The 16,211-nt window shown below is 39.2% G+C and overlaps 1 protein-coding gene across 1 annotated transcript in view; it reads left to right on the top strand.

Moving 5' to 3' along the window:
- LOC107675140 (myelin regulatory factor-like protein) overlaps window positions 1-16,211 on the top strand; it is a 37,334-nt gene that overhangs the window by 8,569 nt on the left and 12,554 nt on the right. The window contains exons 6-16 of the mRNA XM_016469379.1: window positions 5,551-5,698; window positions 6,070-6,265; window positions 6,352-6,428; window positions 6,530-6,640; window positions 7,762-7,852; window positions 8,025-8,225; window positions 8,524-8,632; window positions 8,722-8,831; window positions 8,923-9,083; window positions 15,395-15,467; window positions 15,543-15,631. Of these exons, the coding sequence (XP_016324865.1) occupies window positions 5,551-5,698; window positions 6,070-6,265; window positions 6,352-6,428; window positions 6,530-6,640; window positions 7,762-7,852; window positions 8,025-8,225; window positions 8,524-8,632; window positions 8,722-8,831; window positions 8,923-9,083; window positions 15,395-15,467; window positions 15,543-15,631 (1,366 nt within the window). The remainder of the gene's footprint in view (window positions 1-5,550; window positions 5,699-6,069; window positions 6,266-6,351; window positions 6,429-6,529; window positions 6,641-7,761; window positions 7,853-8,024; window positions 8,226-8,523; window positions 8,633-8,721; window positions 8,832-8,922; window positions 9,084-15,394; window positions 15,468-15,542; window positions 15,632-16,211) is intronic.

Raw genomic sequence — 16,211 nt, forward strand, 5'->3', positions numbered from 1 at the left:
CCATTTCTTGCTGAACTGGCGCTGAATTGATTTTAAGCAGTAAAGATAAGCCAAGTCTCTGCTTTTATGAGTTTTCTCAGGTTGAGTTTAAAGAGCTTGTAGAAAACGAGTATTAGAACTTTGGGAACTTCATGCAAACGCAGCAACTGTGTGTATGTGTGTGTGTGTGCGTGTGTTTTAGCTTAGTTTAATGTGCCATAGAATAGCGAATAAACTTTTGTTTCATTTATAAAGAAGTATTGTCTTGTGTCGTGTATTTTAAAATCAAACTTTGCCCAGATCCTTTGTTACCTTGCTCAAAATTAATACGATTACCATTTTGTTTGTGTTGTCGTTGGCCACGAAGTAATATGAACAGAATTGTTAAGATATACTGATTTTAACGCTCGCTGGACGAACCGTTGATAAAGTATAAGCTCAAAATTTTGAATCAGATCAACTTGAAGAAATCAACATCGAATCTTTAAGAATCGATTCCCTAAAAGCTGAAATAAAAGCTAAATCCTTAAAGTACTACATTTGATTGGGTGTTGATGCAAAAACTACTAAAGATTCTTAGAACACTAATATGTTGCATAGGTATAAACATAATATACACTCCCAATTAGATCATCCGAAGACGAATTCATAGATACTAAACATGGTAAGATTACATATAGGTAAGATTACATGTACGAGTGGTTCTATCATAAGCATGCATAAAACAGTATACAATACAAACGACAATATAAAAGAATAGTAACAACATACACAATGACCTGAAGTATATGTGTGTTCATTCAAAGAAAGGGTTTCCTATTAATTAATTAATTAGAGAAGAGTCCATTTTTATGGGCATTATGTGTCTGTTTTAGAGAGACTTGAGTAAGAGGAAGATTCTCTCTACATACTTTTAGGTCGTAAAAGTTTATCTGATCTGGCTGAGGGATCCTGGTTGCCATGGTAAGCATGCCAGTATGTTTATTGGGTGAGGGGTCTGTGATTATTTGTTAATCTAATGAATAATTGATTTGTTAAATCTAATGAAAATGTCTGATTGGTCCAAATGCTACATAGTAATTACTGCACCGTATCTCTTAAATGTCGGTCTAGTTTGAACTTGCTGCTTGCTAGCAACTGCTTTGTTCACGGAAGCTTTGCGTTCAAATATTTCAACTCAAATCAATATTTTGTGTCTAATTATTTATTTATGTGGCAAGTAGCCTTGTAATAAGTGGCATTATGTATATCCAGCCAGTTGTTATCACAGAATAACCCCCGAAAGGGTGATCAGGACCCCGACGTGAAGCCGCTTATTACACGGCTTACTTATCGCTGCTGTGCTCTACATTCCACCATGTTCTTCTGCAACAGCCAAACCTGATACGCTAACTACACAATACTTGGATTATTGCCTTAGCTACATTGAATGTAAATACCAGCAAGCTGCAATTGTCATACTTGGAGACACAAATAGGTACAAGTCTGAAACCATCTGTAACAGACATGGACTGAAACAGGTAGTGTCAGAAGCAACAAGAAAGGCCAATCAACGTGACTCAATTTTTACCAACATTTCATCTATTTATAAGTCACCTGAGCACTTGCCCCCTGTTGGCTCTTCTGTCCATCAGACCATCATGTTGAATGCTGGTAAATGGCCTTCCAAGCCCATTCGACACATCTTCTGCAGAAAACGTAAAAATAAAAAAATAAAATTAAGACAGAGAAGATACAACATTACCAGAACGAGGTGGAGGAACTACGCTGCACCAAGCCAAAGTAGTGGTTTAAGTCTGTAAAGGCACTGATGGGAATGGAATAAGACAGGAGAGATGTGAGGTCTCAGGATTCTAACATCTTGCAACATGAGTGTGACAGTTTGGCTAAGCATTTTGCTTCAGTATGGGATCAAGTTATCCACACTTCTCCCTCTGAGGAAGATGTTGTCCATAAGCTGTCAGGTGGTCGAGTACCTCCTCTGAGTATTGGGCAAGTTAAAGCTAGACTCCGCAAAGTGAATGCAGCGACGGCTGCTGGTGCTGATTGCATTCCTCCGTGGGTCTTAAACACCTTTCACGAAGAACTGGCACTTGTGTAAGGTGATACCTTTAACACATGCATTCAACAAAACTTTTTTTCCAAATCAGTGGAAGGAGGCTATGGCTAAAGCTATTCCAAAAAAAGCAGATAAGTGTACGAAGGAATCCTCAGAGATGCCATTCTGGAAGATACAGTCACAAAGATTCCTCTATCACAACATGGCTTTATGGCGAACAGATCAACTGACACTGCTCTGATTCAGACTCTACAATTATAGCATGAAGCACTTAATAACAATCCCAAAATGGATGTTCATGCTGTTTTTGTTGATTTTACTCAAGCTTTTGACACAATTGGGCATTGTCCGTTACTTTATGCTCTGGCTGATGTGAATGCCCGGCGCTCCCTTTGGCTTATTGCAAGGAGCTATGTGAGTAACAGAGAGCAAATGGTGAAGTGGGGTCCCTGTGTATCTAACTTTTATCCAATTCCAGTTGGTGTTCCCCAGGGGGACTTTTATCCCCTTTACTTTTTGTCATCTGTATAAACAGCTTGGATTTACATCTGTCCCCTTCTACAATTCCTGTGAAATATGCTAATGATCTAACAATCACTAAGCTTCTAATGGGATCCTTACCTGGCCTAACCCAGAAGGCCTTGGACTCATTGGCAGAGTGGAGACAGGAATTCTCAATGGCAATGAGTGGAGCTAAGACCATGGATATGGTAATTAGATGATCACATGCCCTCTCCTCCTTCTCCAGTAATTTCGGGACATGAAATCAGCAGAGTTTCCATTTTTTAAATTCTTGAAGTTAAAATATCATCTGATTTGTCGTGGGATGCACACATCAAGTATATGATTTCAAAGTCACAGCCAAGAATTTATTATCTTAGTGCTGCAAAGAGAGCGGATCTCCCATGCAATGTTTTAATGCAAATATACTTTCATACGGCCAGTTCTTGAGTATGCAAGCCCACTGTGGGGTGGACTGCCTAAAGGTCTCTCTGATGAGTTAAAGAGGGTACGAAAACGTTGTTGTTGGATAATAGGTATCCCAACTTCTTCTCTGCCTTCATTGAGCGTAAGGCATGATGATGCTACCATACGTACCTTCACTAACAAACTTAATGACAATTCATCGCCTTTGCACAGCTTGTTGACTGTACCCTGATAGCACATGTACATCACAGAAACTCTATTTGACATCTGCATTTACATCTGCAAGACATATTTTTAGAGCTATGCTCATCTGCAATAAATTTATAGGACGATGTTTAAAATAGATGTTTAGAAGATGTCTTTAAGATGTTTATGATTAAGTATGTATGTAGAACTGACATCTGAAAGGTGTCTATCAGATGTTTGTACACAGCAAATGCTTTCCAGATGAAGCGATCTTTAACAGACATCTTGAAGACGTACGTGTGCTATCTGGGTAGCTCCAGCATTTACTTATTCTTTTTGTTGAAGTAGGGAATTTTGTTTTATTCCACGTGCTTTTAAATTGCTTTATAAATGACCTATTTATGGTTTTGAATATGTTATTTTTGACGCATGTCAGGTTGTGCTGCTAAGAGAAAAAGTAACTTCTTTTTTTTTGTGCTACAATAACCTGCCTTGTCAAATTTTAAAATAAAACTAAACTAAACTAAACTAAACTAAACTAAACGAAATTGATGAAAATATATGTCTCCAAACATTTTAAACAGCACACACATCTGCCAGAATGTCTGACAGGCACATTAAAGTTTTTTTTTGAAACGCATGATATAAAGCATTCTCATGTTTTGGTTAACATGATTCATGCACTTTTCCTGGTGCAGCTCAGCTTGTGTCTTCCGCTATATTTTAAATGGGTTTTGTCCATAGAAAATACTGCTGTAAAGTGACATGACTGGCAGATATTTTGCATGCACAGCACATGGATAATCAAAATCAATAATCAAAATCAAATAATCAAATTAGTTGCCAGTTATTTTCATTATTGATTATTTGGTTGTCGCAGCCCTACTCACTACCCCTACTAGAACATTAAAAATAAAATACATTAACAAAAAAGGACAATGGTGATAATATAAAACCGGTAATACATTCAACAACTAGCATACTAAAAGTGACTTTCAAAAGTAAGGTCTGTTAATGTCATGACTTCGGTCTGATCTGCTGTGTTTTGTTGTCTTTTTCAGTGTGGCGTTTTCCCCTCCCACTCGTTATCTTCAATTCTCGTTTATGTTTTCTGTCACACCTGTTGCCATTCATCCCTTATTAGCTCTCCCCTATTTTAGATCCTCTCGTGCTCAATCTTTTGTCAGACTGTAGTTGTATGTTGTGCAATGCTTCACTCGTGACCATCTTGTCATGTTTGCTTTGTCTTGCCGTGTTGTGTCTTTTTGGCTCCAAGTGCTGTTTTGCTTTTTGTTTTTTGTTTTGAACTGCTCCTTCTCATCCTGCCAGACAATATTTGTTTTGCTACCTGCCCTGGCTTTCTCAGTTTCTGTTGAGTTTCGGTTGCATCGCCCCAGCCCCTCTCTGCACGCTCAATGCTCTCATCGGGGAGCTCAGTGAGTCTTTGACGCTGTGTCACGAACGACGCTCTGGTCAGTGTAACTTTGACGCTGCGTCATGGATGACGCTAGGATCGGTCCCTGAATGGAGCCTGAATGGAGAAGTTCCTGAAATCTCAAAAACTGCTTGCCACTCTCACATTTGAGTAACATATTTCAAATCCACAACAAAATCTGACATGAACGGTCCCATAAATATTGTTTCTTATGCTCCAATAGCATTAAAAAGCTTATATGTCAGGCTGGACCAGTCAGTGCAGGCGTAAGTGTGTAGTTCTTTGGCTAAACGTTTCTTTTCTTTTTTCTGGCTGCAATGACGCAGTGACATTAACTGGCCACTGGCTCTTTTATTCAGTAGATGAATTATTCCGACATAGTGCGTGTTGCACTTTCTTCCATTCACTGTAATATTAGTGCACCGTCTTGGTATATCTAAAGTCTAGAGAGCATGATGCTAGCAACACCAAGGTCATCAGTTTATACATAGATTTATTTCCCATTACCAGTTAAAAAAGTAGACTTTATTGTTGATGTTATTTAAAACAGTCAGTGTTTGTAATGATAGAAAAAAAGATAAAAACAAAACCGTAACTTCAGTCTGCAGCAATAACCGTGTGTGAAGACGTTCCAAAGATAATGTTCCTCATACACTATAAAACTCTTATAAATACTAGGCATCATACACTTGCTTTACGACACTGGTTACAGAGAAAAACTATTACACTAAATGACTGAGGATCACAAACTACCTGGCTTACAAGTCATTCCGAACACAACAATCTCACACAGAAACATGCACCTCTTTGATAGGAGACGCATAACAAATGAAAACAATGTGTTTTAAAATTGTCTCAAAATATCAAGCATGTTTGATCTCTAGGTTTGATCTAGTTGTGTAGTATATTCAAGCCTTTATATGTAATTTTGGGAGTCTTTCCTTAATGTCTGCATTTTCTTAAGGTCCAGAAAGTGGATCATACGAAGCACAGTGTTATGACAGTGACACCGCTGGTGGAAGTCAAGGGGGCAGTGTGCACCAGCTGCTCACGTGGGACCGTTATCAGCCCAGTCAGTGGTGCTCACTCCACAACAGCAGATCTGAAATCCTGTGAGTATCTACCAAGACTTCTTAACCTGAGATGCTGGACCAGAATCATGGTACCATAATGATATTAGATGGCAAATTCTGGTACTCGTAGACCAAAGAATACCATAATATTACTATGGGACATGACCGAACACATGGTAATACTATTGTATTTTGCTCTATGTTTTGGAAATGCATAAGACTTTTATATCTCATTTGTACATTGCATCCCTGTTATTCTGAGTGAAAGGGGAATTTTAGGGCCCATAATACATGCCCTGTGGTATAAAACATTCACTTTATCATTAGAAGACATCTTCTACTTCTATTTTTCAAGATGTCATTTTGCAATAAATCTCATGAAGCTCATGTGTCTTTTTTCTTTTGTGTAGACCACCTCCAGGTTATCATGTGGACACTGATAAGGGTTTCAGCTACTCCACAGCTGATGAAGCCTTTGTGTGTCAGAAGAAAAACCACTTCCAGGTGACAGTTCACATAGGGATGGTTGGAGAGCCTAGATTTGTTAGAACGTCAGCTGGTCTCATGCCCATAGAGAGCTTCCACGTGAATGTGTTTGGGGTGAAGGTAGTGACAACATGGATGAAAACCTTACAGAAACATTTATGTTCTGAATGCAAATGGTTTGTTTGATACTTGAATCCCTATTTTAGCTGGAAGCACAGAACCATTTCATCCCCATAGAGCAGTCTCAGTCAAACCGTAGCAAGAAGCCTTTCCTACTGGTCAGGTAGGTGTCAGGATACTTAAAGCATGTGGAAAAACATTTTTATTATGTGTCATTTTATGTGATGTCATATTATGTGATGTTTGGTTTAACATCTCTTTTAGAGTAAATCTGCCAGGAGACAAAATCACAAAGGTGACATTAGGACGCTTACACTTCAGTGAAACCACAGCGAATAACATGAGAAAAAAGGGCAAACCCAATCCTGATCAGAGGTTAGTTACAATCTCTGTCATCTCTGAATGCAGGTCCAACCTGTAGACATATGCTATGTCCGAATATGCCTAGCTCCATTCTATATAGTATACAAAAAACAGTACGCCAAAAGAGTAGTATGCCTGAATTCATAGTATTCGAAAAACAGTAGAACCTGGATGACACTTTACTATCCCATGAAGACTTGAGAGGATTTGTGAATGGCAGTGTACTAGCTAGGTCATGTGACTGACAACATGGCAGTTGTTGTACCTCCAAATTTCATTCTTACTACCAGTATTCATAAAATGTACCGGTAAAAAAAGACTTTTTCCAAAAACGAAGTTTTAATTGCAGTACCTACTAGACAGTATGCAATTTTGGATGCAGCTATTCTGTCATTTGATAGGGCAGTGATACAACCAAACATAGAGTTTACTGTTTTCACAGTTACAATCAACAGGTTGCATAAAATGATCCAGGCAAATCTGGACTAACAAAGTAGTACTTTAGTGTAAAATTTTAATTGGTTCGACACATTTGTTTGTATGTGCAGGCCATTTCTTGATATATCATGATTTTTGGTCAGGTGTTCGGTTAAGTTAGACAGTTATCTGTATACTTTAAAGAGAATAATCTTCCAAACAGGCCTCTTAAAAAGATTTCTTGATGATTTTCTAGACTACTAAAATAACTTTTAGAGTGGACTTCGGGAATGCACAGTGGCGTGCACAGACCTTCGGAGGGGCAGGGGAGAAGTGGATGGGGACCCTCTCTGATGAATTTGCGATCCGGGGGCACCTAGATCAAGCACATTAGCATATACATTGCTGTTTTGCATCCAAAATAGATCATGATCTAGTGTTTTCAGTGTCTCAGAGTTGCGTGATCAGTTCACAGTAAATGCTGTTACACAGAAACTTACACTGTGTGTTTGTATTCCTTACAGTATAAAGTGTATTTCATTGTTCATCTTCAAAACACAAATGATATTTTTAATGATATCTGAGAGAATGAAATAAATAAAATAAAAACATCAATAAAGTAATAAAGTAATCAATATTAACATTCATTAATGCACATACAAATATGGTCAATGGCAATAATGGTAACTAGCTGTATGCTTGCTTATGTTTCATAGGTACTTTAAGATGGTGGTTGGTCTGTATGCTACTGTGAAAGATGAAAGGTTTCTGCTGGTTGCTAATGTTTCTGAAAGAATCATCGTCAGGGTAAGCTGTTGGACCATAACAATAACCGTAACCAACATATTCTGCTATGAAGTCTATATTTGCACATATTTTCCTCAAGGATTTCTGCTTCAGTAATGGGAGTTTTCCATTGGACTTGTCTTGATAGTGTATGAAAGTTGTTAGCAAACTTTTATCATCTCTCCATCTAAAGGCCTCCAATCCTGGTCAGTTTGAGAATGATAGTGACATGCTCTGGCAAAAAGGACCGATCCCCGAGTCTGTGGTGTGTCACGGGAGGATCGGCATTAACACAGACAGCCCTGATGAGGCTTTGGTGGTTTGTGGGAATGTCAAGATAATGGGCAATGTCACGCATCCCTCAGATAGAAGGGCCAAACAAAACATTCAGGAAGTGAGTGTCTCTCTGCTTATTCAATACAAAGACAAACTAATCAAAATGGTATTCAAATAAGATTGGGACAGCAGTGTTAATGACTTAATCAAATGGATGGCCTCCCAAAAGTGATCTTGTTTACATCTGGTATTAACATCAGTCTTGATGGATCCGATCAGTGAAAAACACTAAAATCAGAGACCCTGATTCCAGAATAAATATTGGGGACACACATTATTTACAGGTGTAAACGGAGCCTTATATCTGAGCAATAACACATGGTTTAATCAAATGGATTGTGTCTGTGATGTTGTAGGTGGACTCAACGGAGCAGCTCAAGAGGATCGCTCAGATGAGAATTGTGGAATATGATTACAAACCAGAGTTTGCCTCAAGGATGGGAATTGATCAACGTCATGAAACGGGTACAGGCTAAATTAGCATATACACTGCACTTTATATAATACAATGTTCTGAAGACAGATTCTCACATATCAGGTGTCTCTTTGATTAGGAATCATAGCGCAGGAAGTCAGAGAACTCCTGCCTTTGGCCGTAAGGGAGATGGGCGATATTACTTGCGTAAACGGGGAGAAAATTGATAATTTTCTCATGGTGGACAAAGTGAGTCTCTCAAATATGTGTTATAGGTTGCAATGAATTTTACTTGACACGTATGGTATGTGAAAGTAATTTTGGTTGTTTTGTCCTAAAGGAGCAGATATTTATGGAGAATGTGGGTGCTGTGAAGCAGCTGTGTAAACTCACAGATAACCTTGAGACTCGTATTCAGGAGCTTGAGGTCTGGAACACTCGCTTGGCCAAACTGAAGAGGCTGGGTAGCATGCGTTCCATCAGCGGCACTTCTGCTAAAGGGTCTGGATTGACTTTAACTTTCTGCACTGCATTTCTTTCTCTGTCCCTCTCAGACGCTCATTCTCCAAGTTTCTTAAACATTTGTCTCAAACAAACATGGAGTTCTATGCATCAATGTTACTTGAAATAAAATAAATATTAACTGAAAATATTTTAATTTTAATTTAGTTTAACTAGATGTACCAAAAAAAAAAAACGGAAATTAAAATGAATGAAAACTGTACAGACATTAAAAAACGAATAAAATTGACAAAAACAACAAAATGACTACAACTTTAAAATATAAAAGTTAAAACTAATTTAAAAACTATTGTTAACTACAATACGATCTCAGAGTTACTAAAATAAAAATGCCATGAAATAGAGGTTTCAGACAAGACTATTATAGTTATGATTTTTTTTTCATTGAATCATTTCAGGTTTGATTTCTATTTTATTTTTTATTTGTTTTTCAATTTATTTTAGTTTTTGTAAATTTGTATTCAGTCATTGTTCTGTTTAGTTTTCAGGGTTTTTTTGTGGTTTTGTAGTTCCAGTGTTAGTCATTTTAGAATTAATGTTTGTAGATGCCAAAGGCAATGCACTGGTATCATTTAAAAAAAAAATCTTTGCACAGTCAGTCATGAGCTGAACACAGACACGAAGGTTGAGGATCCAAATGCTGTATTTTAATGAAGGGGTAATCCACAATCGTAGTCAAAGAACAGGCAAGGTCATACACAATCAGACGATCCAAAACAACAACAGAGTTCAGGGGCCCGTTCTTCATATGATTTGATTGTTGACGATCTTGGATTATTTGGTTCTTCTAATCTCATCCTGGATTTGCTGTCATAGCAACAGGTTCGTAAACTTAAACCTGCTCGGGAGCAGGCTTATTTCATGTAAACAGGATTAGATTGCATCTTTTTAAGTGTTATTGATATTTAAAATCTATCCCAGCCACTGCTACTTTATTACAAGTGTACCCTACTAATTCGGGGACAATAATTTAAAATAATAATAATTAAAAAAATTATTTGAAAATAATATTAAAATGTTGTGTAATCTATAATACTATAGACACAGCCAGTTTTACTCATTGAAAGATTTATTTGTGTTAAAATGATTACTTTATAATTGTATTAGAGTCTTACACACATGCTATACATTTAATCTGAGTCGTGTATTAATTTGAGTGGTGACAGCTATTATGGGAGTGGCTTGATGGAGTGCAGGAGATGCAGATAACTTGATTTTGACCCTTAGGAAACTTCAATTAATGCTGTCACATAACAAATCTGCTTCAAAGATAAAATTACATGAATTGCTAATTACAACATTGAAATAAAAATGTAAAGCCTGTACAAAAACTAGAAATCGTGAATATAAATAATTGGGAATCATGTAGCTAAAAATAAATAAATAAATAAAATAAAATAAAAACGGTGCACATTTCATTTATCTATTATAACATTTATATAGTTATGTTCACTTGGCTGGTTCCTTATAAAGGTCCAGAAATGTATCAAGTTTTTCGTCAGGTGCCTTTTATAATTATATGATGTCATTACATTGCTGTCTTGCCACCAGCCAGTTGCTGCATTGCTGATCGTGGTTTTGAGTATCGATAAATCTGCCCTTTAAGGGGAACACGAGAACGAGCAGTAATCTTAGACAACTTAATCTAGATATTTTAATCAAATCCGCAAATTCGTTTGAAGAACCAAATAAGCCAGAGAACAGTTATCACGATTAGAAGATCTGGGATCTTTCAAATCATCTCAGATGTATTAAGCGAGGTACGAAGAACGGGCCCCAGGGCTGAAGCAACAATAATCCAGAGTACAGGCAAAATAAACAAGCCAGTAACCAAGACACGGGAGAACCAGGAAACAAGGCTTAGAAATGCAGATATGACATATGCAAGACTTAGGCCCAATTCTACCCCTTATCCCTTCACTTTCCCCTTCCCCTTCATTTTGCACGTTCACATGAAGGGGTAGCGGTGTCTCAATTCTCTTTTGGCTGGAGGGGTAGGGGGAAGGGCCAGATAGCCCTTCAAACAAAGATGTTTCGGGACCTCACTTCAAACGAAGGGGTATGATAAATTTCCCCGCATATAATATATATATTTTTTGGCTAATATAAGGATTTTAATAACAAATAATAATTTGTTTTATGTTGCATTCAATCTTGTGTTCATATGTACGGTTATGTTCTCTGAAGAAATGTTTGCAAAAAATTGCTATGATAAAAGTTTGCTAATGTTATTGACTGCACGATAGTTCCACAACATATTTTATTGATACCCGCTGATTTGACAACATAAATACTAGTCCGGTTGCAGGTAACTTATCTTTTACCGCACGTCTGAGTTTGTGATAAACATCGGCGCATTTTCTTTGACGTAGGAGCTAGCGACGACGTATGATGACGTATAACGCTGTAGTAGTGGTGTCCCATTTCTTAGGGGAATATTTTCAGCCCTACCCCTTGACACTCTGTTTCAAGGGGCAAGGGGTAGGCGTAGGCATAGGGGAAGGGGTATAAAACAGAATTGGGATTGGGCTTTAGGAATGAATGACAGAGAGACCCGGGCTTATATAGGGTGAGCTAACAATACCAATGAGACACAGGTGCAAACAATGAGTGCTGATGAGACCGAGCAGAGAATTATGGGGAATGAAGTCCTTGATGGAGTGGCAACAGTCTGGGATGGAGTGCCCTCTGATAGCCATCAAGGGCACTCTAGTAATGGTATATGATTGTAATGGCCTCTTTGGTCGTAACAGGACAGGCAGACAGTTCAGAGACGACCTCCGTGGTCGCTACATGGCAGGCAGAGAGTTTAGAGACAGCCTCCTTGGCCATGACAGGACAGGCAAAGAGTTCACAGGTGATCACGGTGGTCAAGACAAGACAGGAAAGAAGCTCACAGGCTGGCGCAAATACGGGACTAAGCTCTAGGGCTTGAGCAGACACTGGAACTGACTCAGGAGCTAGAGCCGACACTGGAGTGGACTCATGGACTGGAGCGGGCTCTGGAGCAGACTCATGGGCTGGAGAGCAGTGTGCGGCCCAAACACACAAAACTACTACCAGTGAGACCACCTCTGAGACCCCCAAACTTGGTACCACCACAGAGATGCCAGCTGCTCACTTACACAAGCGTTGTGTCTTCCAAACTGGAAGCCAGTCTCACACACCTAGGAATCACCTTGACAGCTTCAGATGCGACATTCATGAAAATTGTAAACACTGATGTGGCGTCTATGACGGCTGAAGACTCTGCCGTGGTGGTCATGATGGGATGAGACTCCTCGGCTCATCCCTCATTGGAACCATGACAGAACAGACCAGCCAAAGGACGACTCAGCAGAGAATGGGCTCACTCCATCTACCAGCCTCCACTATCTGCAGCCCCCTCTACCAATGCATGCTTAAGGTAGCATCTCTGAGTTACCTCCGTCAACAGGGGACTGACTTGAGGGAATTAGCGATGGAGTTTAGGAGTGCAGTGGAGGGGCTGGACTACAACAATGCTGCTCTCAAGGACCTGTTCAACTATGCCCTTAATGAGCCCATCAGCAGTTGGAGGATGAGTAACATGGAGATTCTCAGAGCCTCTTTACAAGATGGCCGCCAGTCCAGAGCCTTGTCACAAAATGGCCACCAGTCCAGAGTCTCCAGCCATCATTGCCGCCACACCAGAGTCTTCAGCCATCATGGATACTAGTGTTGCTTTCGTCAACGAAAATTATGACTAAATATCGTCGTCAACGAACCTTTATCACGTGATGAAAATGAGACGAGACGCAACGTAAATGCTGGTCATGTGACGAAGACTATAATTAAATGTATAATGCAATATTGTTGACGAATAAAAACGAGACTAAATGTGGTTTACAAAATAAAAACTATGCTAAAATGTCTCTTCATTTTCGTTGACCAAAACGAGACGAAACAAAATGTTATAACGTTATTTCGTCTCGTTTAGTCGCGTTATTATTATTATTTTGCAGTATTTCTGTTTCCTGTGTCTCACTTCAGGGGCTGCATCAGGTCGCACTGCGCAGACGTAGGCGACGTCACTTCCTCAAGCCCCACTCGCGGCATTATTTAGAACAGTGTTTCCCAACCGGGGTGCCGCGTCTGTCGAGAGCAGCTTCACACAAAGACTAGACTAAAACTAAAATTAAAACAGGCCGCCAAAAACAACACTAATGGATACCACGTCAGTGTTTCTGGGTATCAGGAACGTGCTGCATGAAGCCATTAAGGTGGGCCCAAGGGGTTTGAGGCTAGTTTCCAGTTTGGCGGACCCACCACTAGTGTCAGTGAGAGCAGCTGGCATCACTGCGGTGGTCTCAAGTCTGGTGGTCCTGGAGGACCCGACACCTGTGGTCCCTAGTCCGATGGTCCTGGAGGACCTGACTCCTGTGGTCCCTTGTCCGGTGGTCCCAATTTTGGTGGTCCCAGTGGTCCCTGAGCTCCCCGCTCCAGAACAGCCTGCCACAGAACAGCCCACTCTCACTGCTGCTGCCATGAAGGCCATCAATGAGCAGCCCGCTCTCCTTGTCTCAGCCATAGAGGCCGCTACAGAGCCACCCGATTTCACTGCTGCTGCCATTGTCAAGAAGGCTGTCTTCGCCTTTCACCTCAGGGCTGTTCTGTGGGCATGGGCCGCTTCGGAGTTTGCTCTGGCTTCCCAGGAGCCTGCCTCGGAGTCCACTCAGGAACCCTCTTCAATCCAGGAGTGCTCAGAGTTCGCAGACTTTGTGTCAGTACGTCATAAATAGAACAAGGCATCAGTTTACTGTCAGGGATTTGTTGTGTCGCGCCACATTCCAGTGTAGTCAGTCACACAGCATCACTGATTATAATGGGTTCTATAGTATTTTGTCGCGTCTCGCCATGCCACTCGCATCCGGTGTAGACACGGTGAGAGCCACGCAGATGCACGTGAACTCTGAATTCCGTTCACTTCCACTACTATTTTTGTGTATAAATTTAATTTGTACAGTCAAGTCAAGTCACCTTTATTTATATAGCGCTTTTAACAAAGGCTGCAGCAAAGTCACATTGTGCAGAGGAGTCAACTGGCTCCTGTGGTCTTGTCCCGGTAGTTGTCTGAGACAAGGTCTTTACTGGGGATCTGTATCTGTGGCTCATCTAGTTGTTCTGGTCTCTGCTGACATTCAGGGCTGTAGAGGTCCTCTCTAGGTGCTGATCCACCATCTGGACTGGATTCAGATGATAAGAGCAGGTCATTTGTAACTCTAATTAGAGCAGTCTCTGTACTATGATATGTTCTAAATCCTGACTGGAAATCCTCACAGATACCATTTTTCTCTAAGAAGGAATATAATTGTGAAGTGAAGACTATGCTGTGTTATTTTACATTTGATTATTCAATTTCTGTATCTGAATACTGTTAAACTTGCCTTAAAAATACAAAGCACTGTTTATTTCATTTGTATCTTTGTTGTATTATATTTATCTATGCTTGTAATTTGTTTATTTCCTATGCTGATTTACTCACCTACAAAATCACCCCAATCATTGATTTTTATTTTCTCCAAATAGAGCTATTGAAGCTATATCTGGTGATTTTTTTTTTCATATCGCAATATATATCGCAGAAAAACAAGATATCGCAGTGTGAGTTTTTTCCAATATCGTGCAGCCCTAATTTGTGGTATGTGTTGTATTTACCCGTGTTGCTGATCCTGCCTTGCCTTGCTGTGTGGTGCCTTGTGCCTGGCCTGCCTGCATGTTACTCGGGGTAGTTTGTGTTTGCTTTTGTTTTATTTTGACTATTAATACTATTAAAAGCCCATCGTCCTGCAATTGAGTCCTCTCCTCATCCCTCATTAGAACCATGACACCATGTTCATGTTTAATGCAGGCAGGCTTAACATTTTTAATAATATAAGATGTATCAAAAACCTAACCTAAAATGTAATTTATGGCCATTTTATTTAATTTTGCTGGATTTTTGTAGTATGAAAATGTATTTTATTGTCAGTTTTTCCTAGATATGCCTATTTTTGTTCTTATTTGCGTTAATGAAAATATTATCATTTCACATTATTTTTTGTTAACAATAATACAACTTCCAGAGTTGGGAAACACTTAACTGTTTCCCAGTTTTACAACCATATTTTATTTTAATTATTTTTTTTTTTTACATTGCATAATTGGTGACTGCTGATATTCCAGTTTGAATTCTACAAATGCAAACTCATATTGTTGCATAATGTTTGTAACAGTTTTTTCAGATTTCATCATCTGAAATATTTTGTTCTACTTAAATCTTTGTTTCACAGTAAAATCAACAAAAACAACACACTCCATTCAAAACTTCCACCATCAACGCAACCGCCACTGCAGTCTAGCACAGTATGTGAAAATCACTTTGCTTATTAATTTGTACAATAAATGCGACAATTGTGATTACTTTGTATTCTTTTCCAGAACTACTTCTGTGGGAGATATCACAACTGTCTTCAACACAGAGTATTCCAAGCTAGTATCATCATGCTAGTAACAACCATGGCTCTTTGGTGAGACGTTCTTCTTAAGTACACTATCATTTTACATTTACATTTAGTCATTTAGCAGACACTTTTATCCAAAGCGACTTACAAATGAGGACAATGGAAGCAATCAAAATCAACAAGAGAGCAATGATATGCAAGTGCTATAACAAGTCTCAGTTATATTAACGCAGTACACGTAGCTGTCATGATCATGGACTGTCTGTGTCATGTTTTGCCCCTGTATTTGTTCCCTTATTTGGTCATGTTCCTGTCCTCGTTTTGTTAATTCGTTTGATTAGTAATCCCATACAACTGTGTTTCCCCAATCATCCCCTGTATTTAAGTCCTAGTCTGTGCAGTCTTTCTGTGTCGGTTCTACTTGTTATGGTCATGTGTTTCCTGCTGTCCCCAGTATTGAGGTACCCATTGTTCCGTGCATTAAAAGCCTGTTTTCGTTTACTTGTGCCTCCAGCGTGCTTCCTAAGTAGCAAAGTGTGACAGTAGCAAGGGTTTTTTTTTTTCTTGTTTTTTTTATTTTTTATTATATAATAAATAAAAAGAAAATAGAATAGAATAGAAAAAGAAGCGTTTTTTTTTTTTTTTT

This window comes from Sinocyclocheilus anshuiensis, unplaced genomic scaffold, assembly GCF_001515605.1.
Source record: "Sinocyclocheilus anshuiensis isolate Anshui unplaced genomic scaffold, SAMN03320099.WGS_v1.1 scaffold1824, whole genome shotgun sequence".
NCBI lineage: Eukaryota > Metazoa > Chordata > Actinopteri > Cypriniformes > Cyprinidae > Sinocyclocheilus > Sinocyclocheilus anshuiensis.